The following is a 25,635-nucleotide window of genomic DNA, read 5'->3' as shown; positions in this document are numbered from 1 at the left end:
CCCCAGTGCACACCGCCCTGACGTCCCAGGCTCGCTGAGTCCCTTCTGCATATTAAGCAGACTTTCAGGGTTAGGGTAGCTTGAGGAGAGGATTTTGAAGGATGTTGATGTAGCCTCCCTCCTCCTGGCACTGAGTTGGGCACTAATTTCCTTGACCACCGGAGATGGGATTGAAGACTAAGGGCTAAAAAGACCCAGAAACTCCACTGGGGGCTGCAGGTGTTTGAGGAACGAGGCTCGGGCTGATATACTCACAGTCCCAAGAGGTTGGCTTCTTTATTTATTTATCCAAAAATCCACAGAGTGCATAGTCTATACCTGGCACTGGTTGAAGTGTTTCCAAGTTCTAATTCATTTACTTTTTTGTAAGCATCCTATGAAATAGGAACTATTATCATCATCCCTGCTTTCAAGATGAGGAAAGGAGGCACGAAGTAAGTGGCCATGATCACCCAGCTAGTAAATAGTAGCGCTGGGACTGAAAGCCTGGTGGCCTGGCCCCATGTTCGTGCCCTTGATCACTCCGCCACTGGTTCTCAGGGTGGGATCGCCAAATCTGCAGCAGCAGCATCCTGCAACTTCTCAGAAAGGCAAATTCTTGGGGCCAACCCCAGACCCACTGAGTCAGAAACTCTGGGGATAGGGCCCAAGCAGCTGTGTTTAACAAGCCCTCCGGGGATGCAGATGCAGGCCTGTATTGGAAAATAACCTCACTTCACCATGCATGGGAAGGAAAGAGACACACTGCATTATCTAAAATCCCAAAGTCCACAATATACACCCTCACCCTGTGTGGTCACCCTACAGTGACCACGATCCCCTTTCAGCCCAGCTGAGACCCCGGTGGCATCTGTCCAAGAAGGCAGAGGCTTTGACGTGCCACTGATAATTCTCCTGACATCACATGCCTGTGTGCATCCAGCATTCATCTGTCTTAATCTGAGGGAAAGAAGCAAGCTGAACCGTGACTAAGGAAACATGGAAACAATCAATCCCAGTAATTGCCTTTATGGAGAATGAAGCGCTGCGATTATTCATTAACACCTTCTTTGCTGTCTTCTCTCAAACCTCTCGCTGCACAACTGCTGCCCTCACACCAAGACCCAGGGAGTTCCAAGGAGGGGGCTGCTCATCGGGAACTGGGACCCCAGAGGAACTGGAGCAGCTCAGAGCCCCACCGCGGGGCTCTCGATTGGCACGTGAACTTGAGGACGTGCACCTGCAGAGAGCCTTTTATAAAAATAACAAGCTTTCAGGTGAACTGATTTGTCCTTTTTAACCCATAATTCATGAGGCTCAATCCAGCGCGTGCACAGTACCAGGTGGTGAGAGAACAGAGCCGTCCAGGGTGGGGAGCTGGGTCTGGGTGCATCGGAGTGGAACCCCGAAGGGAGTTTTTATCGGTTGAACCTCTAAACCACTTCACTAAGGTCAAACGAATGAATTTTAGCATTTGGGTATTAAACCCAAATATGAAATGCAAAACTCTTATGCAAATTAGCAGATGTTGTTATTTTTGAGTCAATGACTTAGGTTATTTTCATGTCAGAAAGGCAACCGTCCCAGGGGCTGGAAGTGCATCTGGTTTCGGCAAGGCAGAGGACCTGGGTCAGACAGGCCAGTCCCAGGCTGGTCAGCAGTCTCCTTCAGCACTGGTTTGGGACTGATAATCCCTCTGGGATATCGATGGCTGGTTCTCAGAGCCTTGGAGTGTGCGTCGTCTCATGTTAAAATCAGAAGTATCTGTGACTCTGGCATTTTTAGCGCTGTCACTAAAATCCTTCTGGCTAGATGTCCACCTTGAGCTAAACTTCTGTTTACACCAAGCAGCTTAGCTTCCCTAAAAGTCCAGCCCACTAATCCTAGTAGAGTCTGAACTGTTAAGCAAGGTGTTTTTTCTTTCTCCCTGGCCGGCTCTCTACTGTATCTCACCACCGAGGTTATCTTAAAGCCCTCTCCTTCTCAAGACCCCGTGCTTGGCTTCACTCTTCCTCCCTCTCAGTTGATTATTTCAATTCATAGTTTAACAGGGACACAGACCACGTGACGGAAACACCTACAACTTCTCTCTCCTCCTCTGCAAATTTTCTCCTTATTCCTTTATGCTGCTTCTCATTCTTTGTGAATCAGAGAAGGATGCTGCCTTCTTTATCCCCCCCCCCCCCAAATAACATAATGATCAGAACTGAGACACAGGAGTCAGCAGATCTGAGATGTGTTGACTTGGGCAAATTATTCTACCATCCCCAGCCCTAGTGTCCCCATTTACAGAATGGGGACAGTCCTTCTCTACTCTGTAGGCACGTTGAGAAGCTCAGTGAGGTCATTCAGGTAAACCAGGCACAGTGTTTGGCACAGGGTAGGTGCAAGGCAAAAATACTTGTAAGTCTCCTCTCAGGAAACTTGTTTCATTGATTATCTGCATTTTCTCCCTGCTTCCTTCCTACAGCCTAAAATACAGTGAAAAGTGTCACGTTCTTAAAAAACAAATAAGCATCAAGTTCCCTCAGTTACGTTTCTTCCTCGATCTACGGCCAATCCCATTTCTCCTCCTCTTCAGAACCAAACTCTATTAAAAGAATAGTCAATGCTGGCTGGCTCTACTTTCTCACCTCCTACCTCTTCTCACAACCAGTGCAATATGGTATGGAAATGAGTGATTATCCAAGAATTTTCAAACCAGCATCACTTCTCCATCGCTAACCCTGTAGGACTCTCTACACTGTTCTGTATGACTAAGCAATGCCTCCTTCCCGAACAGCAGTTCCTGCTCAGCCTTCTCTTCCCTCCTCCACCCTTAGATGAAGGTGGTCCCTTAGGTGCTGCCCTCCACCCTGTTTTCTGACTCCAGGTGACCTCATTGGCTCCTGACTTTTCCATGACTATTTTTTTTAATGAATCCTCCCAAGTTGACATCTGTAACCCCAGCTGCTCTTCTCTCTTGTTCGGCTGACCACTGGCCTTCCCCAACACGGGTCCTCGGGCACACCAAACTTGGAAGGTCCCTACTGAATTCGAATATTTCCCAGGGCTGTCGTAACAAATTACCACAAATGTGGTGGCTTAAAACAACAGAACTTCATCCTCTCAGAGTCCTAGAGGCCATACATCCAAAGTCAAGGCGTTGGCAATGTCATGCTCCCTCCAAAGCTCTAGAGAAGAATCCTTCCTTGCCTCTTACAGCTTCTGGTGGTCCCAGGGGTTCTTTGGTTTGTGGCTACGTAACTCCAATCTCTGCCTCTGTCTCCCCATCACCTTCTTCCCTCTGTGTGTGTGTCCCTGTGTCCTCTTCTTTTCTTATGAGACACCAGTTATGGAATTTAGGCCCAACTGAAATCTAGTGTGATTTCATCTCTCATCTCAAGGTCCTTAACTAATACACCTGCAAAGACCCTATTTCCAAATAAGGTCACGTCTGAGGTTCCAATGGACATGCATTTTGAGGGGGACATTATTCAACCTACTACACTCATCCATCACATCCAACAAACTCCCAAGTCCTGCTGACTCAGCTTCTCTCTTTAAGGAGAAGACCTGGAGTCTTCTGTATCCTAATCGTCTTTCTGGCTTTGTCCTGGATTCGTCCCATGGGCCAGTCACAGAAGATCACTTCCTATTCCCTGGAACACTTCTGGCTGCTGTGTTTTTTTTCCCACAGTTCCCTCAGCCTGACATTTCCTTCCTAAATCTGACCCATAGACCATCTCAAATACCACTTCAGAATGATTATCCTGCGTGTGCAGGTTAGTACTCTGTCTGTACCTTGGTCACAGTGCTTATCTCCCTTTCCACCATCACAATGAGCTGTGCCTCTGGCTCACCAACCAGATGAGAAGCTCCAATATGACTCTAACAGGAGGACCCCTCCCCTACACCTGGCTGCCATTAGGAATGGCATAAGTCACTGTCACCCCAGCTTTTCAGGCATAAAACCATCCTCTTTGGTTTCAGTTTGTTCACATCTGCTTTCTGTGACAAAGGGCTTTGCTCTAGCTGGGAAGATACCATCTACCTACTCATTCTCAAATATCCAGGGGGTGGGGAAGGGAGCACTCCACCTCCCAACCCTGGACTTTCTCAAAATATACGCTACCCCCTAAAGATTCTGACACATTTCCTTGGGTCAGGGGGATTCCATATTACTGAGGGAACTGTCAGAAGTGTAGGAATAGAAAAAAAGTTGGGGTTCCTGACACAACCAAATGGACATGATGCAAGAAGAGAGACATCAGGTGTGTCACCCAGCGGCTAAAACTGTAAGATGTCTGAGGGATTCAGAAGACTCCTGTGCTCTCGAGGAACACTGAACATTTAAAGTCCCATTTGGCCCATAGCAACATGAAGGAGAGACTAAAATACCCATGGCAGACAGAACCTAAGATGATCTCCAAGGTTCCCAGCCCCGGCACACACAGCTTGTATAATCCCTCCCCTTAAGTGTAGACATGACCTGTGAACATGATGGGATGGTAGCTCTTCTGATTAGATCAACAAGGTGGTGGTGGTCAGATTTTGTTGCATTACTTAAGACTTCTGTTTAGAAGATGCAGGCTGGCTTTGAGGAAGTAAGTTGCCATGCCCTGAGAGGGCCATGTGGCTAGAACCTGGGAAGGATCTGTAGGAGCTATGAGCGATCCCTGGAGGCCAGTCAACTAGAAAACCAGACTTTATTCCTTCAACCGCAAGGAACTGACTCCTGTCAACAACCAGTGAGCTTGGAAGAGGACCCTGAACTTCTGATGAGACTGAGAGCTTGATTCTAGCTTCATGAGACTCTGAAACAAGGAACCAGCTAACTTGGGCTCCGGTGGAAACTCTGAGATAATAAATTTGTGTTGTTTTAAGTCACTAAGTTTGTGGGAAATTTGCTATGTAGAAATAGAAAACCAACTCAACACTCAACCTCAAGAATCCGACCACTGCTTCCCTTCCGATCAGCCATTTGACTCTCATTTGAGTAAAATATCACTCACTTTGAGATGTGAACATATCTAGGGGAACAGGATGGGGAATTTGCACTCTTCCTAACTTAGCCTTTCCACCTGTGATGTCACCTGCTTTGTCAGTGGCCCCTGCTGATTGCCCAGGGTGATATTTGCTAGGAACTGATGTCACGAAGCTTGTCACTGACTGATGCAGGGAGCAAGTATGGTTGTTCAGTAGAAATAACAGAGGTTCTGGAGTGAAATAGACTTTAGTTCAAACTCCAGTTTCTTTTCTCACAAACTGTATGACTTTGGACAAATTCCTTAATCACTCTGAGCTTCAGTTTTTCTCATTTGTAAAATGGACACAATACCAACCTGCTAGCTGTGGGGTAAGGATTAAGTGAGATAACAAATGTCCAAGGCCAGGCAGTGTCTGGCTGAACAGGTACTCGAGAAATGTTGGCCCACCCCACTGTTCCCGTCCCCATGAAATTCCACAGATTATATGGGGAGAAAATAGAGCTGGTGTGTGTGCAGGGGTCATGTATGTGCAAGGACCCCCTGGAAGCTGGTGGGTTTGCTCAAGTAGCAGTAACAGGAGAACACCTGATTTGTCCTGCCAGTGACATGGATAGTGGCCAAGCCCCGGAGCAGGCTTGGGTTCCTCCAGCCTTGCTCTGACCCATGGCCTGCTGTGTTTTGAGGACGTGTCTTCACAGCTTCCAAGTCCTTCCTCTTACTGTCCTCCTTTTCCTGAAGGCTTGGCAGCTTCTCTGTCTGCACAGGGGCCCTCTCCCCTCCCCTCTTCTCAGATTTCTTTGACCCCTTGCCAACTTCACATAGGGAAACAAGGGTACTACTGGAATCTCTGCAAACTTACTTCTCTCCTAGATCTATAGGCTTTGTGCCTGCTGGTTCACTCAGCCTTATTTAAAAAAAAACCGAGGCTCAGAGAAGTTAAGAAATAGCATCAAAAAAACAGCATTTGGGAGGCCCAGGGGTCCCATGAGATGACCCTGCTTACAGGCCAAGGGTTGGGGCAGTGACTGCAGAGCAGCATGATAAAGCAGGGAGGGGGGCCATGAAATGCCCTCATCTCCCGGAGCCTGGGGGACGCCGTGAGTCATTTCAGCCACTCCCTACCCTCTTTCCTCCCCTGGGCCCATTCAAAATCTGGAGTCTTCTTTCTCATGAAAAATCTTTTTCTCTCTTTTTGACTAGAGAAGCAGCTTGGCCAAGAGAATCATAACAAATATTCACTTTATTACATCCAGGGTTTATTTTACCCCTAGTCCCCTAAAAAATAGCACAGGTTTCATGGAGAAATCAGGGAAAGAAGGTAGAATACTTCCTGTCATCTCCTCTTTGATTTTCTAGCTTAGATCCTCCCAAGCCAGAAGAGTCTTACTAATGTTGCTATGATCTGTTCCCTGCCAGGACCAACTTCCTTTGTACCCAGTATCTGAGCATCTTTAATTTGCCTTCCAAACACAGTGGCATCCACTGGAATGAACCTCTTACTGCAAAGTGATCAACGGGTACCTGTGAAATCTCGAGCACCTAAAACTGAATGTGCAGAAAAGCGATTGTTCTCTGTTGAACATTAAATACGTGTACTTGTATCTCTTGGAAGGGATGGGGTAATCTGCACTAGGGAAGAAGAATGCCAGGAAAGATGAGTGAAGTACCTGGGTCCCTGCAAGAATAATTTCCAGACACAGGCACACCCAGGTTCAGTGTCAGGAAAGGAAAGCAGCATATGCAAAATGCACGGCAGAGCTGAATTTTCAATTCACTACAGACATGCTTTGGAAAAATGAAAGGGCTATTTTTAGTCCAGTGATTGATTAGGGTTGCTATGGCAATAAGAAACACTTATGAGAAGAAAACTGAACGTAAGCAAGTCTTAAAGAGAAAGGGGCAAGCACACTGAGAATTTCAGTCAGTTTCTGGGTGGTGATGGAAGCCCTGGCTGCACTGTCCACACCTGCCTAGGGAGAGCGGGGATGGTGGCTGTAGAGAATGGGCCAGGGAAACAAGTCTAAGGTTCTCTGGAGGTCATGAACTTCAAAAACATGCCATTATAAAACTTCTGGAAGAATGAGTGAGAGGTGATGTAGTTCAAACCACTTTTTAAATGGCATCAGAGTTCTTTCTTCAAATAAAATGTTATGCAGGGATATGGTGTCCAGTGAGGCATGTCCATAGAACCTCTTGGGCCAAAAGAAGAGAAGTCTGAAAACCACTGACTGAGCTCAGTAACTCAGTGTTTTATTTCTGGTTTCCAGCCAGAATGCTTCCATGTCTGAGAACAACATTTTACAAGGAGGCTTGGAGTCAAGAAAATTAAATGGAAGAGTTGAGAAGCTGCCTGGGGGTAGATGAAGTATTTATAGGCTTTTAAAAGATCATTTCCTTTTAGCTTTTATCTGGAATTCAATGCATTCCTCTCCGATCATCTTGTTCTGACTCCAAGCAACACGTGTTCCCTCCTATCAATGAACATTAAACTCTATAGAGACTTGACCTTCTCTCTAATGGAACCCTCCTGAAGACATCGATTCTCTGCTACTATATTCTATATTATCAAATTAAATGTACTCCAAGGCCATATAGGGAATTTCAGCTTGAGATGGGATCATTAATAAAACTGGATTTGCAAATGCTTCCACCTTTCAGTAACAGGAGACTCACATGCAGAATGTTCCAGTGAACCTAGTAAAATAGGTCTAGAGTTTAGGACTGTTATCTTCTAGGAACCTGGGGCTGGAGCCTGGGCTGTTTGTAAAAGAGGAGACTGTGGGTATGAATCTGTATGTAGTAGGCAGTAGACACCTAGATTTTAAAGTACATTTCAACTTTCTTTATTCTTCATCAGGAAATTTTTATCCTTCTATTTTGACAGAAAACTTGCCCTTTCTTTGGAAGGTGCATAGAAGATCTTCAATAGACATAATTTCAAGAAGGGGTATGTCTGGTTGTCCCCATCCACTCAAAATCTCAGTCAACCTTCAGGGAAAGATGCAAAGGAAATAAGGGGAGATATCTGGGCCTCCTTAGCTGTTCTGGGTTCTGAGGGTCACATGTGACTTTATACATGATAGGTGGGTGGTATTAGTGACAGAGTTGTTGGGAAAAAATTGCAAGGAAGATAGGTCCAGAAAAGAGAGAAGAACGCAAGTGGAGGAAAAAAAAAAAAAAAGAAGAATTGTTAAGGCAAAGAGAAGGAGAAAAGGAACTGCATGTAAATAAAACAGATGAGGATGAATCAGAGTGATTTCCCAAATATAGGCTGCATCGGAAGAAAAATGTGGCCAAGAGGAGCAGTGGGACCTGAAAGAAAAGTGGGGGAGGGTGAGAGGAAGGGAGTGTGTGGAAGGCAGAGTATGGAAATACAGCAGGAAGACAGCTGTTTGTATTCCAGCCCGTGGTGAGGAAGTGGATGTCAGCCTCTCAGCTGCTTATCCCCAGCCTACAACCTACACTGAGGCTTCTGTTCATTCATTAGTTCCTTCATTTATGGAGCCTCTTCCTTCTTCTGACATGCTGAGTAACAGCCACTTACTGGAGAAGCCAGTAAGGAGGGAGAGGGAGCAAATGCATGAATGAAAGCTTATTTTCTCAATGGGACACAGTTTGCTACTGGCGCCTCTATGAAAATTGAGGAGGGAAGCTAAATGCAGGCTCATTAAATCTAGAGCTGGACCTGTCAAAGCAGAAACAAGCAGAAGATGCTTGTGAATACTGATAGGTACACACAATAAAGGCAGGACTAGGAGTTAAAGAGCAGGCAGAATGCATCGAATGAAAAAGAACTGCATGTAAATAAGAGAGATGGGAACGAATCAGTGACTTCCTAAATATAGGCTGGCGTATGGCCAGGTAGGAAACTTCCAGATCACAAGCTTCTCAGTTAAAAACTGCAAGAATCATCCCTGTTAACCAGCTGAGCAAATTCCTCACTTAAATACATACTATCACATAATTCAGAGCATCTGAGTAATTAGAAAGGTCAAAAGACATGGGAAGAATCTTGCATTCACTTTATTTAATCACTGAAATGTACTATTTCAGTATATCCATATTTACATATGTTTTATTGTATTTTTGCAGAAAAAAAAATCTGCCCCACAAGATCTTCTCAGTTGTATTATTTTGATCTCACCAACTTGAACTAAACACAACTCCACGGGCATTTGTAAGTGGTTGAAGAGAAATCTAATTTTCAGTACAAGTAGAAAATAGAAAAGAAGGAAGAGTATTTATTTCTTAGTAAAATTTTCTATTGAAAATGCCTTTAAACAATTATTTTTTTTCCTTTTCTTTGATGACTGTCCTCTGTAAACTCATTCTTAGTGGTGTTTAAAAAATTCAGACATAGACCTAGAGATCATACTAAGTGAAGTAAGTCAGAGAAAGACAAATATCATATGTTTATCACTTATATGTGGAATCTAAAGGAAGGATACACAGGAACTTATTTATAAAATGGAAGCAGACTCACAGCCATAGGAAACAAACATGGTTACCAGAGGGGAAAGGGTGGGAGGGAGGGATAAATTAGGAGTTTGGGATTAACAGATACATACCACTATATATAAAATAGATAAACAATGAGGACCTACTGTATAGCACAGGGAACTATATTCAATATGTTGTAATAACCTATAATGGAAAAATCTGGAAAAGAATATATATATATATATATATATATATATATATATATATATATATACTGAATCACTTTGCTGTACACCTGAAACTAACACACCATTGTAAATTAACTACACTTCAATTTAAAAAAGGCAACAATTTTAAAATGCTACGTTATGATAGAGAAGCATATATTACCTTCTGCTCTCTCCACTCAAAATGGATGAATTAATTTTCTTTGAAGTGCAAAGAGTCTGGAAACAGCCAGAGCAAATGGAAATAGGATAAATTGGACAAACAACACTGGCTTCCAAGGTTCCTGCTTCCCCAGGAACCAGTCGACTGAGTTGCTGAGATGTGGAGACAAGTAAGCTCTAGCCCTGCACAAGGACCAAGGCACCACTGTGAATAAGCTGGTTTGTAACTGGTTCACCCATACAGCCAGTTCATTTTCTAAACTGAAATAAATCAGAATGCATAAGCTGACTGTCATCCCAATGAACTGCTGCCTCTGCTGCTTGGTCTAACAGAATTGACTTTGCTTGAAAAGAGACTTGAAAAGGTTCTGTGTCAGCTGACTGTTTAAAAAATCATTATAGTTGGGAGTTCTTCCAAAAACTCCGGTATTTGAGTAATAGTAATCTTCAGGCAACATGTTAGTCCACTAAAATTCAAGACAAACTAACCTTTACTGAAATGGAATTCATCCACTGGCTTATTTAGTGGGCACAGAATAGCTCTGACTCTTAAAGAAGCTTCTGGAGCCCCTCTAAGTTTTAGAAGACTGGCTTTGCAAAATCCAAAGTCCCATGGACAAGTAAGTGTGGGAAGTGGTGCATACTACATCTCCCTTTGGGACATTGACCATGTAGGTTAGAATAGTAAAGGCCCTGAGAAGTCCTGCAATCACAAAATCTGTTTAAATCTGTATAATCTGGTGCTTCCCTTAACTGGCCATGACCCATCCTAATGATCGCTATAAATGGTTCTGCACTGTTTCTGTCTCAGTCCTCTTGAATCTGGGAGATTTCTGAACTTGGTCATTCTGACTCTATGACACCAGCCTCATGCCATGACTCGTGCCTCCATAGACTTCAACCACCCTCTCTAGGAAGGTGGCCTGAGCCTTTCTCACCAGCACCCCCAGCTGGAGTACTGTTCCTATGCCTTGGTCCCTAAAAGGTCCCAGCTCACATGGCCCCATTTCTAAGAAGGGCTATTTCCTTTTGTGCCCTCCCCCACCCCACCTCCAATTACATACTGCCCTGGATACTTAGGGTTAATTGTGATGCAGCGATAAAGGTTATTTTCTTTCTTTTTTTTAAATTGAAGTAAAGGCTATTTTCTAATCATCCAACTCCCATCACTACCCCATCTCCATGACACCGAAGAAGTATTATTCAGGGACCTCTAGCCTATCTTAGCATACATAGTAGTTGAGATGGTCAGATTGTCCTCTAATTTCCTTCTCAACAAGACCAATCCCAGGGTTCAGATATAATAATGTATTTTCACTAGACCTGTAACTATTTCCTAGTTATGTAATTTAGAGGTTTCTACTACCCTTGGTTGGGACTCAGCGGAAGGTGAGGGAGGGGAGCTGAAGAAGGATGAGCAGAATGGAGGTCCGTCTGTATACACAGCACTCACCAGCTCCTTCAGTTATCGGGGACGCAGATGAGGCCAAGATTGAAAGTGAAATTCCTATCCAGGACACTTGGCTGCTTTCAGAAAAATGCCCCAATCTCCTTATTGCCACTCCTGGGAAGATAACTCAGGTTCATGCTGGGTGACTGACGACCCAGTCGTGAGCAGCCAGATTCTCTCCCCCGGCTGGACTAACCCAACCCTGAACAACCCCATCTCTCATTGTAGCTCAATACTGTTTGAGGTTCCTATTCCCTGGTCTGTTACAATTTACTTTTTCTACCTCTTTTGACTAAATAATTAAAATGCTGGGTATCATTGGACAGCCCACTACTACTCTGGGGAATGGCATAGTCCGTCCAGCTAAGAGAAAGGTGCTTTCCACTTGTCATCACCTCTTCTGCGATTCTTATTAAAAGATGTTTTGGTGGAGTGGGTAGTCACGGCAGTAAAATATATATAGCAACTGTATATTCTAGGTCACTGCTATTGACTTATTATAGCTTAAGTTCAAATTCTTACAAATAGGAAGAAAACCCATTTTTTCCCCCTTCATTACTACCGAGGTTGAATTGCTGCTGCTCAGCTATGTTCATATTCCAGCGTGGGCTTTTTTTAGCTCTAGAAAAACAAAATTGGCGACTTTGGAAAGCAGCCAGTCTCCTGGGGCACCTTCCTTTGTGACTTTATAAACTTCAGAAGAACCGGCAGGTTTTGAAGAACTGGTTAGATGGTCTGTCCTCTGGAAAACTGCCATCGTGTTGTTCTTTGTTTACTGTATAATTAAGATTTTTTCCTATAACTGAGCTAAGGATATTTTTCCACTTCCTGTGCAAATGGCATTTGCACATAATCCTAAACACACAGTCACTCACAGTGATGAAAAAGCTTTTATGTCTTGATAACTGTGATAATACAGAAGTCCTAGATGACCCTAAAGAGAAAGTTCTCTTGGCTGGATTTTGTCACAAATGAGGGCAGCATGAGGTCTCGGTAACAGGCTGGACAGTCAGATATAAGACCCAGAGGAGCCTAGAAATAGACATATATTGCTCTGGACTAGTCCCATGAGAAGAGACACCTGTCCCGAGTATTACTAAGAGCCCCTCTGCCTCCCTGATGGAGGGTGGGCGTGATGACCCCAGCTGGGAGTTTGGCTTTGGGGAAATTTTGCTTTGGGGCCCAGACAGGAAATATGGGGATTGGAAAGACATCAAGAAGAGGTATTTAGGATTAAAGGATCAGGGGATAAAGAGCCCAGTGAAAAAGCATTTAAAACAGGAAAAAAGATGAAGGCAACTGAAAGCATCTGTCCTAAATCCTGGGCGCAGACCCTGTAGTTAGAGAGAAAGGCGGACTCTTCCTCCCAGGCAGAGGGCGTGAGAACATGGCTGAGTCCTAGTCTAGGGGAGGGAGGCAGCTTCAAAATGAACACTGCCGGCCTGAAAGTGTGCACCTGCAGCCAGAGAGAGAAAAGCCAAGAGATCCTTACTGGGGAGATGGAAAGAAAAGCTGTGCTATATTTGGGATGGAAAATAGAAGAGGACTAGCCGGGAACAATGTTGCTGCTTCTCTATGGAGAATTAAATCCAGATCTTGCCCTGACACTCAAAGCTACCATGACCTGGCCTCCACGTGTCTGAGGCGCCAGCAACATCCAGCAACATCACTTGCCCACTGGGCCTGGAAGGACCACACTATAGACTGAATGTTTGTGCTCCCCTCGCCTTTGTATGTTGAAGCCCTAACCCCCAGTGTGATGGTATTTGAAGATGGGGCCTTTGCGAGGTAATGAGGTTTAGATGAGGTCATGAGAATGGGGGCCTTCATGATGGGATTAGCGCCTTTATACAACCCGAGAGCTTGCTTTCTCTCTCTCCTATGTGAGAACAAAGCAAGAAGACTGTTAGCAAACCAGGAAGAGAGCTCCTGCCAGGAAGTGAACCAGCTGATACCTTGATTTTGAACTTCCCAGACTCCAGAACTGTGAAAAATAAATGTCTGTTTTTAAGTTACCCAGTTCATGGTGTTCTGTGATGCAGCCCAAGAAGACTAAGACAGAGCAGGTGTCTGCAGATGGGAGTTCTACTCTCTCCAGGGTCCAGCTCAAATGCCACTGGCTCCGAGATATTTTCCCATATTTCTCCAGGCAGAATTTCTCCTTTCCATAAGCCTCCATTTGTGCTTCAGTTGTAACGCTTAGCACAGGTCTTCCTTGAAACAGTCATGTATTCATCTGCTCTCACTTTGTTTCCCCCAACTCTGCCCTCTTCGGACCATTTCACTTCCTAAATCAATCCTAACTGAGGCAGAAAGTACTTAATTAAGTTGTTCTGACAAGTCACTTGACTGCCCTAATGTTAATGTGTCATGTCAGCTGTAGGACAGTTTCCCGATCTTTACAATTCTCTCTCCTCCCTTTTCCCTGGACTACCAATACACCTGATTTTTGTACATTAGTTTCTGAAACCAGTTCTGTCCCACTGCCACCCCTCCCCCTCTTTTAGCATGAGTATAGCCCATGCAATATTTGGGACATACTTATACTAAAAAATTATTTGCTTTTAATCTGAAAGCAAATCTGAAAATTCAAACTCAGCTGGATACTCTGTATTTTTACTTGCTGAAGCTGGCAACTTTACCCCTCCCCCCCCAGCATCTCATGATCAAGTAACCTATGTAAGAGGGCTGTGTTCTGTTCTTGCCTGTACCTCTTCTTGAGGACTACAGTCCTGTCCCTGCAGCTAAAGGCTCCAGTCCAGGGACCGAGGCCTTCCCTTTTACATTGCAATCGCTTCTCTGGCTGGATTCCCAGTGCCATTCATTCTACCCTCTGGTCTGAACCTCTGCTGTCAGCGCAGCTTGGAGTTCATCCAGGTCTGAGTGCCAGCCTGTCTCCTGAGCTGAGCCTGTCCTGTCTTGCCTCCAGAAAACCCCATCACTTACAGAAGACTCCCAGGTTTTGACTGGGATGTGTATTTCTCACCGGATTGTGACTCCTCAAAGGGCAGGGATTATTGCTCCATGAAGCCTAGCATCTGGCATGATGCTTTACACGTCGCTGGTGCTCAATAAATTACTGTTAACCTAAACTTGAAAGATGGCGTTATGGGTTGAATTGCGTTCACCCCCAAATACATGTTGAAGTCCTAACCTCAGTTCGTCAGAATGTGATCTTATTGGGAATTAGGGTCATTGCAGATGTAATTAGCTAAGATGAGGTCACACTGATGTAAGGTAGGTCTTTAATCCAATATGACTGATGTCCTTATAAGAAGAAGAGAGAGACACAGCAAAGAGGGTGTCATGTAAAGACACAGAGACACACAGAGGGAAGACAAGCTGTGTGAAAACAGAAGCAGAGATTGGAGTGGTGCTGCCACAAACCAAGGGATGCTGGAGGCCGCCGAAGCCTAGAAAGAGGCAAAGAAAGATTCTTCCCCTGCAGGTTTCAGAGGGACCGTTGCCCCTGAACTTGATTCAGACGTCTAGCCTCCAGGATGGTAACATGACAAATTTTCCTTGTTTTAAGTCACCCAGTTTGTGGTACTATGTTACAGCAGCTCTAGGGAACTACTCCAAGGATTATATTAGGGAGGAACTGACTTAAAGACTGAGGTTCTAGAAGAAACCAGGTAACACTTAGAGTTACATGGGGGTGAGTATGAGATCATACAACTCTATCTAACTTCTTTGTTTTGTCTCCAAATTTTCTCAGACAGAAATAACATAATTTGTGTCCCTTTAAAAGTCCTTACTGTGTGATTGGAACTGCAGGAGTACTGTGGGGCAGAAGCTGGGCAGAAGGAAAGGCCATGGGTCCTTCAGAAATCCTCCGTGGCCTACACAGAGGCGGGGGCTAGAAAACGGAGGTTCAGTGATGGAAGCTGGTGGGAAAGGCTTCAGCGGGAGGGCTGTCTTGGGAGGTGCGTCGCCGTGAGCACGGCTTTGCCAGAAACTATGGTTTTCACTCTGTTGCCTTATGTTTTCAGAACCTCAGTCTTTAATACATACTCTTAAAAAAATGAACACAAGATAACGAAACATTTTTCAGACTCCATTTCTCTGTTAGCCATCCCCACATTTCACAGCAGTAGCGTGAGTTTATGGAGAATAAACACCATCAGTTTTGGGTCAAGTCAAGGTGACCCAATTCTAAAGACAGCAAATAACTGCCTTTGTGTAGCTACAGGGACAAGAATCCTCTTGGCTGTGTAACTATTGATCACATTTCAAATGAAAAGTCCACACAGTAGCTTTTGGAGAAGTGGGGCGTGGGAAAACACCAGCTATCAATAAAATCAAATAAAACTCTAAACAATTAGTACCGTCCAGTTAACTGGAATCCAGTCTGCACTGTGGGGTCCAAGATATATTTTCATGTATTGGTCCACTGAACTTCCATTTTAATGATGGCAGCTTCCAGCATTGAATGATATATAGTAACACTGAACATTTATTGAGGATTTACCACGCACCAGGGACTAGGCTGAAATTTCATGTGGATTATTTGATATAATCTCCATATCATCCTCATGAGATAGTTACTATATTCTCCCCACTTACAGATGAGGAAACAGAGGCTTCAAGGGAATTCATCTGCACAACTGTTAATGGAGGCAGGATTCAAATGATTCCAAAGTCTTCCTCTTGAAAACAGTGAAATTGATGGGGCTGGGGGATGCTGTTGGTGGGGAACCATTTAATTGCTATAAATTGTTATTTACAGGCAATGTGCTAACAGTCTTCCATATATTAGACCAGGGGTTGATAAACTGTAGCCTGGGGGATAAGTGTGGCCTGCTGCCTGGGCAAATACGACCACATCCATATCTCTATATAGAGTCTATGGCTGCTTTCTCAGAGACAGAGACTGGCCCATAAAGCAGAAAATATTTACTATGTGACTCTTTACAGTAAAAGTCTTCTGACCCCTGTGTTAGATCATTGAATCCTCCCACTAATAGCTCTATGAAAGAGGGATTAACCCAATTTTAGAGATAAAGAAATGGGTTCAGGGAAGTTAAGCTGCTTGTTTCAGAGCAGTGTTTCTCTGTCTTCTAAAATGTAAAATTTGTATTTTGTCATAGAATTTCCTTTTTTTCCCCCCAAAGCTAGGGACATTGGAGAGGGTGCTATATATATTCCTTCCTTTCATAAAAGAAAAGATATTTTAATACCCAAGAATGAGAGCTATAATTATCAACCATCCTTTAAGTGGAATATATTTAATTTTATGAGAAACGACTTTTTTCATTTTGCAAAGGACACATGAGAACACAGCCATGGACCAGCATGCGTGTAAGAGCTGGCACTTGGGGGAGTCACTTGCTTAAGAACTTCAGCTAGTGAGAGGCAGAACCAGAGGACACTCAGGCCTATCTGACTCCAAAGCAGATGACACTTTTGCATCTGTTGGGACGATCTATCCAGCTTTGACTCATGTATTCTTCCTGTCATTCAAAACTACTCATTGAGAATCTACTATGTGCAGGGTACCAAGCTTGGCTGTGTTGACCAAGACTAAAAAACTCAACTCCATCACAGCTCAGTTAACCATTTTCTTATTAGGACAACTTGACCTGTTTGCCATTGGGGAAAATGATCCGAACGAAAATACTGCAACACAATGATATTATAGAGTCCCTTTCTTTTAGTATAAATAATGACTATAATGGCTCTTAGGCCAGGAAGAAATTAAATGATTTTATCAAGCCACTGAGACTGTCCAAACCAGACCTCTGAGTAAAACAGTTTGAACGTCCGTCTTCCTAGTTTCAAGGTTTTTCTATACGGGATCAGGCCACAGACTGCAAGTCTAAGCCCTGCTTTCCACCAGTAACTACCATCATCTCTTTAATGGCACATTTCTAGACACTGTTCTTCTATTACAGTGAACTATCACGAGTAGAGCAGTCAAGCTATTTAAAAATACAAGCAAAAGTTAATTATGTAAAGTGACTATCAAGGCATTTTAAATTAACAGTCATATTCTTGAACAAATGAGAACATTCAAATTATTGCATTATATATAACCATGTAATAGCCTACATTTAAATATTTCTGATTCTGAACTATTCCTCTATTTTTAAAATTACATTGATAAGATGAGAAGTACAAGGGAAGTTCCAATTACTCCACTGATCTTAGGCTGAATATTTAAAAATGATTAAATGAAACTTACTGTGTATTCTGGTCCCAGATGTTCATTTGGACAAGAGGGAAAAGAAAAAAGAGAGAGAAAATGATGATTTAGACCACACTTATATGCAATATCAAACCACAGAACTAAGAAATATTGCTGAATTATAATTATTAAAAATGTGGTAAAGAAACCTTCCAAGAATTAAACTTTCATAAACACTAAATGTCTCCACGTTTGCTCTTGAAACTCTTTCATATGATAGCTCTGTGGTTGGGCAGATAAGGGGTGTAAAACAAGATTCAATTAGCCTATAGGTTTGTGGCTAATTAAAAACCGAAAAGTTTGGCATTAGAGAAGCAGAATTAAAGACTAATAATTCCAGTAGAGCATTTCATTAACTGCAAAGGAAATCTTCTAAGTGGAAAAGCAGCTTTTATAACCAATAAGATGAGCTTGTTATGATGATATTCAAGTGGGATCTTGAATTTTCTTTTTTTGTTTGTTATATGAGGGGGAGATAATTATGTTTATTTGTTTATTTATATTTGGAGGAGGTTCTAGGGGTTGAACCCAGGACCTTGGGCATGCTAAGCATGCGCTCTACCACTGAGCTATACCCTCCCCTCAGGATCTTGAATTTTCGTGTGTTCGAGGGCAGGAAACAAACCTTCTAAATTTTTTGCCCATAGTTTCTAGTTCAGTATCAGCACAGAGTGCTGTTATCACTCCACTACAAGTGAGAAGGACAGTGACAAAGAATTTCATATTATCCAACTGCAAAGGAAGTAGTTTGGAAGAGAGAGACCCAACAGAACCTTTTATAGTAAATTATAGTCAAGTTTTATTTTGCCGGGGTGAAGCGGGGTAGGTTCTAAAGCAAACAAGTCAAAAAAAAAAAAAAAAAAACACCAACTTGTTTATAAACAAACTAGACTTCAAAATCATTTGGGGATTACTGAGAAAATGGAGAAATAAAGATAATGGAACTTCTAGAAATGTCACTAAAAAGAGCCTCCTTTCCTTCTTCCATGTGCTATTTACTACAATCAGTTTAAGAAGGAAGATGGAATGAATGGTTTAGCTCCCCACCCCCCCTCGGCTAGGAAGAGTGCTGACCTAAGAAGTATGAAGGCAAAGGGTCAGGGAGATATTACAGGGCTCCCCCAAGTCCCTGCCTGGATAATCCAGTCTGAATCCTGCTACGTCCTTGCATGTACACACGTGACATCCTGGGTGTCCAAAGGACTTACCTGTAATTGTGTAGGGATAATAGTTCCATGCCTTCTCTGTAACGTAAAATATTTTGGGGACAACAGCTCTAGCCCAACTAGGCAGTTTGCTAAGAGGAAAGAAAGAAAGAAAGAAAAAAAAGTAATTAGAGTCTGGCCACATGGCCTCACTTTGCTACCCTGTCTTTCTGGAGAAACTGACCGCTAGAAAAATCAGGGAAGTTCTGTCTCTGCTCTTCTCTCCACAGCTACCCCTTCCCCATCTCCCTGGTCTTCACCGTAGTTAAATCGTCCTCAGCTCGTATTCGTGTGCTCTTCAAATGTGTGAAGGCAGAAGGTTCTAGCCTGGTTTAGGGGACCTCATAGAACTATAGGCCTGTCCTCTTTTGATTTGATTTACAAGGACATGAGAATTCAGTGCTTGGGAGGTGCCATGTCTGGAGGGTTTGGCCAGCCTGGCCTTTGTCTCCTAGGAGTGATATGGTGGAAGTGGTGATGAGGGGATGTTCAAGGCCAAATATGGTGGGACAGAGGCAAACGTCAGAATCAGGCATCAGTTTAACAATCCATCTGAGTGATGTTTTGAAAATGGACTAAAGCAACAGAGAGCAGCAACTTCAGAGACATGAAGAGGAATAAAATCTAGCCCCTTGATGACTGTAGTCAGTTGACTTGTGCCTTCCCTAAAGACATATCCACATGTTATCCCCAGTACCTGTGAATGAAAACTTATTTGAAACTAAAGTTTGTGCAGATATAATTAAGGATCTCAAGATGCAATCACCCTAATGGTGGGCCCCAACACCAATGACCGGTATTCTTATAAGAGAAAGGAGAGAGGGATTTGAGACACAAATTCATATAGAGAGGAGATGGCCATGTGAAGATGGAGGCAGAGATTAGAGCCAAGGAACATGTAGGGTTGCCATGGACACTAGAAGGTAGGCGAGAGGCACAGAACAGATTTTTCCCCCAGGAGGAACCAACTTGATTTCAGACTTCTGGCCTTTATCCTGTGAGAGGATAAATGTGTGTTGTCTTAAGCCATCCAGTTTACGACATTTTGTCGCTGCAGCCCCAGGAAATTAATGCAATGACAGAGCCGTTCTTCTGAAGCGGGGATCCAGGCAGCCATTTGCAGAAAACATTCTCAAAACCAGGAAAACCCAAGGGTGCAGGTCCCAAGACCTTTGTTGAACCAAGGACTGATCCAGTTTTGCTTTGCTTTGTTTTGCTCTGCTTCCTTCTGAGGCAAACTACAGCATAGTGCAGGCCCAGAGAATTCCTTCAATAGTGTATTTAAATATAGAGCATTATATATCCCTTAAATATGTCTGCATGATTTTATTTCCCCCCTACACTCTATCCTGGGGTTTTCTGTCTTTCTAGACACTATCATTTTGTTTCTTTCCTATTCTGGTGCCTACAGCCGAGTGTCTAGGTCACTGATGTCTAGCAGTACATCAGACCCAGAGAGGTGACGCAGACTCCCAGCTCCTGGGGGCTGCATGTTGGCAATAAAGAGCATCGAGAAGCAGTTGTGAATTCCAAGCTGTTAGAGCCAGGAGAGAGGGGGATGTCAAGCTAAAAGAACCCCAAATCCCCAACCCCTCTTGGACATGGAATTTAAAATGACATCCAGAGCTGTTAAAATACTGTGTTACCTTGTATGTCTTCTCAAATTGTTTCTCTTATTTCTGACAGTCTCCAGGCCCTGCTTTTTAAAAGACAAATATGTATTTTCAAAGGCTGGCCAGACCTAACCCAGTGAAAGCTCTGGGCCGTTTAGCAGGGCTGAAACAAGTGGGGAGACTCAGAGCCCCCCCTGGGGAGCAGTGAGTGTCAGAGGAAGGCCACTGCTCTCAGGTGGGCTGTGAGGGGCGGGCGGAGCGGTTTTAGAATTCACATAACAATTCTTCTTGCTGCTCTAATGCAGACTGTCTCACTCCTATAAAATCCTCTCTTCAGTAACTGCTCATTTACCTTCCCCTCACACTGCTCAGAAGGAAGGGGCTGCTTCCTGACGGGGGTTTTTATAGCTTTCGCCTAGGATTTATTCTGTCAGTCCCTGAAGTTGGAGGGCAACTGGGGTCACCATCGAGTGGGAAAATTGCATCGGGCTGGCTTGCGGGAAATGGTCACGAGCACCCCGTCCCCCGGGTTCCCTCCCGTTTGTGCCTACGCCCCAGGGCGATATGCCAGTCGGTAATACAGGAAGATGTGGATTCTACACACAGGCAAGTGGCTTCCCTATGCTTTTAATGAACTGAAACGGGATTGGAGAATCTCCCCAAAGTAAGCGAGGCGTTGTTTAGCTTAGACAAAGTACTTCTGTCTCCCCACAAGCATTAGAGCCCTTTCTCCACTTTCCTCTTGGGGGGAGATGTTCCGTGTACACCCCACCCCTCCCCGGATTCACTAGCTCCTCACGCATAGCACGTTGGCACCCGAGTCCCCCTCCCTTCCTAACTCATTCTTTCCTCCATCATTTAAAAAGCCTCCCAGTAGAACCATACCTAAGCAGCAATCATTTTTCTGGAAGGAAGATGACAAACACTGGCAAATTTCCATTCATGTTGAGACTTGTCCTATATGTAAATGGTCAGGATGCCAGGCTCTAACATCTCTATTTTAGCTGTTTCATCCACCAACATATGCAGGATACACAGCACTATGATCAATCACCTTTTCCAATGAGATGCCCTAAAACATACATTTAGCAAGATGGCTGATACGATTTTACGTGCCTCTTCTAAATAGTCCAGGAAGGAGGCCTTTCTGGTATAAGCCATTTACCACGCCAGGTGCAGGAGGCGTTGGAATGAGTTCCATGATATGCTATTTAAATATTTTTAGGCCCACTACAGACCTTCTCTTAGCCCCCGACTTCCCCAGAGCACATCATTATTCAAATCGTTTTTGTCTGAGAAAGTAAAATGTAAAAAATTTTCCCTGCAGAAATGATTTATCAGGGCAGCAAAGGAAAATGGAATTAAATTAGTCCCCACTGCTGCTGTCACTCTCACGATGTAGACTGTCACACAGCCTACAATTCCAAGGAGAAGCCTGTCACTCAAACTCACTACCAGGCATCAAACAAGAATCTCTTCTGGAGACGTGGCACAATTTGAATCATGTCTTCCTGGTCCACTGGCCAGGACCAGACTCCCCAGTGACCTATCTCCCCAGGGTACAAAATTCCTGGGTCCTAGGCAAAATGGGACAGTTGGTCACCCTATAGCAGTGGTTCTCATTTCAATGGAAAAGGGGTATGGAACTTCTTCCCCCCAGGGGACATTTGGCAAAGCCTGGAGACATTTTCAGCTGTCCTGGCTGGGGGCAGGAGGTTGGGGGAGATGCTGCTGGCATCTAGTGGTAAGAGGCCAGGCTGTTTCTCAACATCCTACAAAGCTCAGGACAGGATCCTCCCATCCCCCTCCCATCTCAGAGAGAATTATCTGGACGCAGATCTTAACGGCACTGAGGCTGAGAATCCTGGCGCTGGACATAGGTGGATATAATCACTGCAACCCTCTCCGACATTCCCCAGGTTTCCCTAAATCACAGGGATCACAAGAAGGCCCCACCGGCAGGCATAATCTAAAATGGCCTCAGGTTAAGAACGTTTGTCAACTTCATAAAGAGTTTCTGGAACTGAAATCTAAACCATCCCTCCCCTCTGACGCTTTATAATCCAGATTATCACCAAATTCTCCAGGATATCTAATCTCACGTTGCAGTTCATGCTCATTTGGGAATATTTTTTGGCTTCAGGAGTTCTTGAACGTCATCAGGCCAAATTTGGTCTAAACGGAGTCTAATTTCATTTTCTCCACAGGGGTCAGAATTATGATGGTCTTAACTAGACACTTTTGGACTTAAACGTTCTCAGTAGAAAGTCCTTCCCAGCTCACAAAATAATTTTGTTATTTCTCCTGTACTGCACACCTGAAACCAGCCAGTCTGTGTTAAGGTTAGGCTCAAAGAACTGCAGCTCATTCAAGTGATTCTTAAAAGGACTATGCTACCTTCGTACCTTCATTTCCTACTGGTCCAAGAGGGATATTCTGACCTTTTGTTTCTTCTTTGTGCCCAAATCTGGCATTTGGCAATTATTTGATAATAATCAGTTGTTCCTATCCTGTTTTGTGTACAGTGATTTCTGAGCTATCTTAAATTTCTTCTCCGCTGCTGGATTTATTTATTTACTCTTCTTAATGGCTGTTCTGGCTGGTCTTTTCGTTCTGATCTTAATGTAATTCTTTGTATTGCAGCAAAGAGATGATCAGAGCTTCCAGACTACAGCTATCACCTGTGAAAGACATCGCCCACAGGGAGTTCCTTGAACTTGGACACTGCCACTGCTCTTCCTATAAAAAGGCAGTTTATGCTGAGATTCTGGGGAAAGAGGCCTGCCTCGTGCCGGTTCATAGAAGGCTCCGCATGGACAGTGTTAGGGTGACGTGGCAGGTATGCTGGGGAGAACCCAGGGGAGCCGGCCACATGTGTCAGCATCGTCAGTCAGGAGCGAGGCAGAATCAAGGTGGAAACTGCTTGACTGGATGCTCTGTCAGATTCCAGCCAGGCCTCATGTCCCGTTTCTGTGATTTCTTCTCATGGGAGTAGTTGAGGCGGCAGAAGCCAGGGGGCCTGGCAGCATGAGAACCCCTGGCATGTTCTTAAGGATTGAGTTGGGGACCAAGTAGAATAGCATGGACTGAAAGGTATGTCGGGAAGAAGGCCCTCACCTGCTCTATTTTTACCAGATTATATTAAAAATACTACTAAATAATTGAATTAATATTATATTCAATAGACACATATTGAATATATATTTATATAGAATATATGACTAAATATTTTAAAATATACCATGTTCTTATATATAGCAATTGTGTACTGTCTGTCACTCATAACTAGACTGCAGGTCCCACCAGGGCAGGGCCCTTTGTCCTGTTCACTGTGGCACAGCCAGCCAGCGCCTAGAATGATGCCTGGCACTCAGCAGGTGCTCATTAAATATTTTCGGAATGAAGGAAGATCATCTCTGGATATTTAGAAGTCAATAACGACCATGAAGATTCTTTCAAAATAGCATGAAAATAAGCTCTTAGGTCAGAATCTCTGGCTCCAGCATTTCCTCTATGACCTGTCACCAGGGCAGTGGGCTTTCCCACTGCCACGCAAGCTCTGGGCACTGAGCTCTTACTTTGGGGAAGATCTGGGAGAACCAGAAGAGGACATGTGAAAGAAAGACCCAAGCCACAGCAACGAGGCTCTGCCAATGAGCTGGCAGGTAAAGTGACCGGCTGGCAGCTTTGCTTGTCCAGTTAAACAGGATTCATGGTTTAGGGGAGCTGTACCCTCTCCTACCCAGAGCAGTTAGAGGCCAGGAGAGGTGGCCTTGGAAGGCAAGAGCCAGGGAGTGGGAAAAACGTTCTCACCATGCACATTGATTCAGGCATTAGGCGGAATCACCATTAGAAGCTGGCAACCCTCCCTGACTGGCAGCTGCCCGCACAGCCTAATTAATCCAGCAGCCGTAGTGGGGGAAGAACACGACACTTCATGACTGATAAACAAGCCTAAAAATAGGTTCTATCTTTTCTCCAGTGCCCCTCTGCCCCCACCCCCGATTCTCTCCCCTTGTGGGCTTTAGTGGGAAGGGATTGGAGAGATGCTGTAGACGAAGTAAAAATGAAAGGGGACAAAAGGAGAGCCCTACCCTCATAGGATTCTAGAGGACAGGTTTTATATAGAATCACTATTTCAGAGTTTGATTAGTATCTTGCCTCCTTTCCCTGGATGCCAGTTGAAACCAGGATTTTTGAAGACAAGCCAAGAAATACCACTTATTTGGTTAACTGAACTGGATCAAAGGCTCAAGGACAACCACCAGATGCACTAATGTATTATTGCTAATGTAATGTTCTAAGGGCATTAGGCAGCTACCCAAATGTACTGCACCCAAGAGTGTATGTATCAGACGCTGCAGGAAGGGCCAGAGAATAGAGCAACACCACAATCCTGGGAGGTAAGAGGCAAGAACTAAAAGGATAAATGGCATTTGAAAAAGACATTATACTCAATTTAAAAATGGGCAAAGGATTTCAACGGACATGTCTCCAAAGAAGACATGCAAATGGCCAATGAGCACATGAAAAAAATGCTCAATATCATTAGTCATTAGGGAAATGCCAATCAAAACCCAAGCAAGATACCAATTCATACTCACTAGGACGGCTGTAATAAAAAAGACAGACGTTAACAAGTGTCAGTGATCATGTAGAGAAATTGGAATCCTCATACATTGCTGGAAGGAGTGCAAAACGGTGCAGCCGCTTTGGAAAACAGTCTGGAAGTTCCTCTCCCCACCCACTGGTAGCCTGGTTTGGACTGGGAACTCAATGGATGCTTATGTTTGGGATTTTGGAACAAGTGATAGAAAGAAAATAGAGGACAATTCAGACCAACCTGCCCACAGCAGCCATGGTGACGGCAGAATGACAAGATCTGGTTGGACTTAAAGATGGCGTCATCATTGCTGCTCTTGGCCCCTTGGAGCTGCCCAGATAGCTGTCCATTCTCAAGCCTCCAGATAATTCTGTGGGCTGCTAACATCCTTCCAAGAAATGCCCTTTCTGCTCAAAACAGACTCAGAGTGGAGGCCTTGATGACACAGGCACTGAGTATTTCCAGTGCTTCTAATAGTTGCTTTGGGTAATAAATCAATAAAGCTGTTTCTGAGTATGATTTGTCTTCCCACACAGATTGATGTAAGGAAGAGAATCCACTTATTTTGCCAGCTCGTGAATTCGATCCATAGGACACTGATATATCTCCATGTAAGTTATTAAGTGGGCACTGGAATATCTTAGCTACTGCCAGTCCAACTCATAGGACCCACTCCCCTGTCATCAGGGAAGAGGTCCACCACAGTGCAGTAAGGATATTTTGAGCTGAAGACTTAAAAAAAAATTTTTTTTATTTAAGTATAATCAGTTTACAATGTTGTGTTAGTTTCCGGTGTACA

General features: G+C 44.0%; 1 protein-coding gene across 1 annotated transcript in view; it reads right to left on the bottom strand.

The window, feature by feature from the left end:
- The window catches only part of PITPNC1 (phosphatidylinositol transfer protein cytoplasmic 1), a 212,178-nt gene that overhangs the window by 74,800 nt on the left and 111,743 nt on the right, over nucleotides 1–25,635 (bottom strand). The window contains exons 3-4 of the mRNA XM_031468910.2: nucleotides 18,624–18,712; nucleotides 17,413–17,420 (exon numbers count right to left, since the gene is read on the bottom strand). Of these exons, the coding sequence (XP_031324770.1) occupies nucleotides 17,413–17,420; nucleotides 18,624–18,712 (97 nt within the window). The remainder of the gene's footprint in view (nucleotides 1–17,412; nucleotides 17,421–18,623; nucleotides 18,713–25,635) is intronic.

Source organism: Camelus dromedarius, chromosome 16 (genome assembly GCF_036321535.1).
Source record: "Camelus dromedarius isolate mCamDro1 chromosome 16, mCamDro1.pat, whole genome shotgun sequence".
Classification (NCBI taxonomy): Eukaryota; Metazoa; Chordata; class Mammalia; order Artiodactyla; family Camelidae; genus Camelus; species Camelus dromedarius.
Note: the sequence above shows the minus strand (reverse complement) of the source record. Positions and strands in the feature narration are given on the sequence as shown.